The 5,278-nt window shown below is 42.5% G+C and overlaps 1 protein-coding gene across 1 annotated transcript; it reads left to right on the top strand.

The window, feature by feature from the left end:
• The first annotated feature begins 413 nt into the window (after nt 1-413).
• BEX3 (brain expressed X-linked 3) lies at nt 414-1,848 on the top strand. The gene is made up of 3 exons (XM_016162541.2): nt 414-458; nt 811-885; nt 1,236-1,848. The coding sequence occupies exon 3, from the start codon at nt 1,262-1,264 to the stop codon at nt 1,598-1,600; it is 339 nt and encodes a 112-aa protein (XP_016018027.1). The 5' UTR covers nt 414-458; nt 811-885; nt 1,236-1,261; the 3' UTR covers nt 1,601-1,848.
• The last annotated feature ends 3,430 nt before the right edge of the window (nt 1,849-5,278 follow it).

Below are 5,278 nucleotides of genomic sequence, written 5' to 3' on the forward strand. Positions count from 1 at the left end.
GGAGGGAGTGGGAAAGTGGCCAGCGAGAAGAGGCTAGACAGCAGAAAACGACAAAAGCAAGGTCTGGGGAGGGAATGGGAGGGGCGAAGAGTGTTGCAGACCCTACTAGGTAAACAGAGAAGGATGAACTCCAACCACAGGGAGGTGATGCCACTTGTGGGCCCTCAGATTGGAGAAGACCGAAATGAGTGACAGGGCTGTGCGCGCTGGGGCCCCGCGCACCAACAGGAGGAGGGGGTTGTCTGTGCGTGTGCACGAAGCGGGGGAGGGAAAGCGAGCTCCTGCAGCACTGGCCTCGGGAGTTGGGGGGCGAGCTGGTTGGTGACGCGAGGCCCTCACGTGACCCGGAGCTGCAGAGCAGCGCAGCCTTCGGTGCAGTCGTCACTCCTGCCTGGGTACCAGCTCCCCGCTGCCCTGCGCACGGCGGGCTGGCATCGGGCCCGGGGAAAACCGAGCAGGTAAGAGCCCGGGGCCGCGCGAAGACCGGGACGGCAGCCGCCCGCCAACCCCGGAGGCCGGCGCAGGGGATCAGCGCAGCGGTCCCCGCCGGCTTCCTCCACCCCCGGAATTCTTGAAATAGGGGCCCCCCTGGGGAGGGGCGCTGGGCCGGCAGGGTTCCGGGGGGGGCGGCAGAGCAACTCAGCAATGGAAAATCACCCCCGAGTTCCTGCAGGAATACGGTGAACCCCGAGGGGGCTGGGGTGGCCGGGGTGGGGGGGAGCCGGGGCGGAGAAGGGGACTGGCGGCGGCGGGTGCACGCCCGGTGCTCGGCTGCAGCGGCCTCGACTCCCCCACTCCGACCCTCTGCAGGTCTGCGGGTCTGTGTCAAGTGTCCAGCGGCGCACTCGCGGCGACAATCCAGAAGAGGAGGAGGAGACAGCGAGGGTAGGCCCAGGTGGGTGTGGGGGACAGTGGCGGGGGGCGGGGGGCGGGCGCGGGCTCAGTTTGAGACCCTCCCCCTTAAGTTCCCCATTCCTCGTTCCCAGTCCTCCATTTTAGTATCTGTTGAGCTCTGGGAAAGAATTCTGGGAAGGGAAAAATGGTGGGCTTTGGGGGAGGGAGGGAAAAGGAGAGCTGGAGGATAGGGCTCGAATTGGAGGCCCTCTAGAGGGCGCACGACTCTCGTAAGGTTGAGGAAAAAATTTTTAAACCTTTGGTATCAGGGCTCTGAATCCTACTGGTCAGTGCACCAAGGATTTACTCTCTCTTTGCCTTTGTCTTACTTGTGTTCAAAGAAAAACAACCAGGAAAAAATCTCATCATGGCAAATATCCACCAGGAAAATGAAGAAATGGAGCAGCACATGCAGAATGGAGAGGAAGACCGCCGTTTGGGAGGGGTCGAAGGCCACCAGCCAGCAGGAAATAATAGACGGGGACAGGCTCGCCGACTTGCCCCTAACTTCCGATGGGCCATACCCAATAGGCAGGTCAATGATGGGGTGGGTGGAGATGGAGATGATATGGAAATGTTCATGGAGGAGATGAGAGAAATCAGGAGAAAACTTAGGGAGCTGCAGTTGAGGAATTGTCTGCGTATCCTTATGGAGGAGCTCTCTAATCACCATGACCATCACGATGAATTTTGCCTTATGCCTTAACTCCTGCCATTTTCTGTGAGATTAATACTGTGATTCCCACTGTTGTTTTCTTATTCCTTACATTTCCTGATAATGCCTTTACTGATCTGTTTGCTGTGAACCTTATGTTCATGTGTCAGGTGGGTTCTGTATTACCAGCTTCTAATCTGAGATTGCCTTGACACCCAGTCTTAAGTTTCTGTCAACAGTAGTTTCACCCATTTGCATGGAAAAATGTAAAGTTAATAAAGCAATTAAAAAGCAATTTATACATTTATTGTCTTATTACAAAACATATATGAACCCTCTAAAAAATCCGAATTGCGTCCGCAGGGTATTAACTGGGGCATGTTTCTCTGTGGTCAGATAATATGTGAGTCTTTTTCCTTTATCAAGTTTTAGAAGCAATGAAAACAATTTTTCAACGAGTCTGTGAATGTAGAACAAGTACATAATAACTGGTTCAACAAACTTAAAGAAGGATGAACTTTATCTTCGAGTCTAAGCTGGAGGAATAAACCCTTTAGTACAGATACATTCCTTTAAAGAATCCGTCTTCTCTGCTGTAAAATGGGGAATAATGCTTGCTTTACAGGGCTGCTGGGTGGAATAGATGAGGTGTGGAACTCTGTTGGGCTGCTTCCTATGCAACTCCCCAGCATTTAATGGGACCCTGACCTGTATCAGGTATGTGGGAAGGACTAAAGGGTATTTTCACTGGTTGTCAAGTCCAGAGGGCAAAAATAGGCGGGTTCTATGTTGCCATTCCTTTGATATTTGCGATTGCTGTTGCTGATGAGCTAGAGTCCTCGTGATAAACCCAGATTTCTCTGGAGTCCCTGGTAAGCTAAATCGCCCTTTGACCCCTGTAGAAGTGTGGAGAATGCCTTTATCTTCACTCTAGAGTTAAATTTATCCAACTGAACATAATTCCCATGGTTCTTGGTCTTACCTTAGTTCTTAACAAAATAGCCCTTTTTGGTTTTTATGCCCCTCTTCAAAGAACTCAGACATGAACACACTGGGGCCTAACTCAGGAGATACATCTAGATGTCTCATGATGTTCTGTCCAGGATGGTGTGTCCAGAATAGCACTACATAAAACGACCAAAACAAGCTGAAAGTTGTTTTGTCTGTGTTTCTGCCCTTTATCGGGATTTTCTCAAAAGAGCACCTGGGCAGGCCTGCCCAACCAGTTTGACAGACTTACCCAGAAGACATGTAAATTACATTAGGGGAACACATTTTAAAGCTGAAACATTCCCATTTCTATCCCTTCCACACCTGAAACATGAAACTGCTTTGATAAGTGCCTAAAAACATTACTAAATATTTGGCATTATCATTTTTATGTGAGTATGTGCCCTTCTCAAGACAAACGTTTTATCTTAATCACCGTGGAGCTCAGTTTCTAGTGTAGTGTCTGACAGATATTTAATTGTTAATTGTTTTGATTGATAATAAACTATATGGAGTTTGAAACCCATAAATGCTGTTCCTAACTGTCCTTTGTAATTAAATGGCCTAAGGCAAGTAACTACTTACCTGGAAAGTATTAATTTTAATTTCCAAAGGAACATTGCAAGAAAATTCTCTAAATCAAAATCCATAGTTTTTTATTTTGAACCTTGTATATGTTAGTGTTTTATGTAAACACAGACCACTTACTTGTATTACCTAGGGAAAATGTTAAAAATGCTGACACTTGGGTGCCCTTCCTACTCTCAATCCCCTTTGTCATTCCCAAATCACCCGGATCAGGAAATGACTGTTCTTCAGGAGATTGTGATGCATCTGAGTTTTGACAACACAAGCATAGAAAAACACTGACAGTGATTATACTATTTCATAAACATTTGGATCTAAATTACCTTGTTTGATACCACAGTGAACATACCTTTCCATAATACAAGATTTCTAAATTTGCATTTCAATAAACAATGAGTGTATGTCTATATTTAAGCCAGTACATTTTTCTTCCCAAATATTCTATTAAATGAATGCATTATGAATCTATTATTAATAATAAATTTATAATAATTATAAAATTATTAAATAAGTTAGGCATGTATTCCTATGCAAGCCTGTGCCCTTTTACAATGGTTTTTGTGTTAATCACCCTGGAACTTAGTTTCTAGCACAGTGCCTAATACGATGGATATTTAATCATTCTTTTATTAATTTAATTAAGAATATTAAATAAATAAACAAGTTTAATTTATCTAAAGTAATATATAACAACATTGAGTGTTATGGTTCGTTTATTTCTTTATGCTTATTTAAAAAATTTTAATGAGAAACATTTTTAAATGTAATACATTTTATAATTATGTAACAAAGTCATTGTCCATATTTGGATTATGCAGACAATAGAAGGAATATAAACAACGCCATAATCCAATCATCCAAAGAAAATACTTTTATAAAATTTTTTATCATTATCCTTTATTTAGTTATGATAAAGCCAGGCTCAGAACCTCTTAAGACAGATACTGCCTCTTGCAAAGCCCCTGCCAATGCAACCTGTTTAGTTCGTTATGTTTGTTTTATTTATTTTTTTTACAGTGAAAAATTTTTATATTTAGAATTAGCCAACTGGACCCAGTTTAGATGATCCCAATTTTGTTGGCAACATTCAAAACATCATAGCCAGTTGCACATGTGCCTTTTCTCCATCAGGCCTGATAGAGTGTTAACTTTGGCCATGTCAATGCCATTGAGCTTTTTCACAGCCTGTTTGATTTCATGTTTGTTGGCTTTGACATCCACGATGAACACAAATGTATTTTTGTCTTGTCTTCTTCATGGCTGACTGGGTAGTCGAGGGAACTTGATGATGGCACAGTGGTCAATTTTGTTTTTCTTGGGGGCTCTCTGCCGAGGATATTTGGGTTGCCTCCGGAGCTCCAGTGTCTTGGGCAGTCTGAAGGCGGGTTACATGTATATCTTCTCTTTTTTTTGTGGCTGTGGATGCCTTTCAACACTACTTTCTTTGCCTTCAAAGCCTTTGCTTTGGCTTTGGGAGGAGCAGGGACTTCCTTCTTGGCTTTTGGTGCCATCTTTGTGAAAAGATGTTTGTTTTATTTTATATCTCTCCTCTCCACTCATCAAATATAATTAGGTCACATTTGACTAACTTTAAGTTAGCTCCTGTTTTTCAAAACTGAAAATAACAGTTACCACATTTTAACAGGTCCACTCTCACTTGGCAAATTTAGGAACATTAAGTGAATCCATTTATTTATACAGCAGGGCAGAACTACTTAATTTTGAAACTTAAAAGTAGAGAAAACACTAGATTACATGAATGAAATGTAAAAGATCTCATTTTTAAATTTTTAAGCAGATAGCATGTATTATCTCATGCATAACCAGTTGAAACACTTTCGAAGCAATACATATAACCAAATAAGGCATGCATATAAATGTAAAACTCTTAATATTTATTTGTACATTCAACTTTGCCCCAAACATTGTTTTAAAAGTTAGTTGCTGTGTAGAAATTTATTCTTTCCTTTAACTAATGGGATGTATTTTCTATTTAGTGAAACTAAACTTTGATGAATTTAATGTGAAGAGAAATCTTCAGATGTATGCCAATTAAAAAAATAATCATTTTCCCAGAAATGAAAAGAGCTTTATTGTGTTTTTGATTGTAAAATATAAATTCTAAAGTGGTTTTCATTATTGCTTTGGAAC

Source organism: Rousettus aegyptiacus, unplaced genomic scaffold (genome assembly GCF_014176215.1).
Source record: "Rousettus aegyptiacus isolate mRouAeg1 unplaced genomic scaffold, mRouAeg1.p scaffold_m13_p_9, whole genome shotgun sequence".
NCBI lineage: Eukaryota > Metazoa > Chordata > Mammalia > Chiroptera > Pteropodidae > Rousettus > Rousettus aegyptiacus.

What these genes read in the sequence shown, in the direction of transcription:
- BEX3 (XM_016162541.2), top strand. Translation starts at nt 1,262, where the DNA reads ATGGCAAATATCCACCAGGAAAATGAAGAAATGGAGCAGCACATGCAG.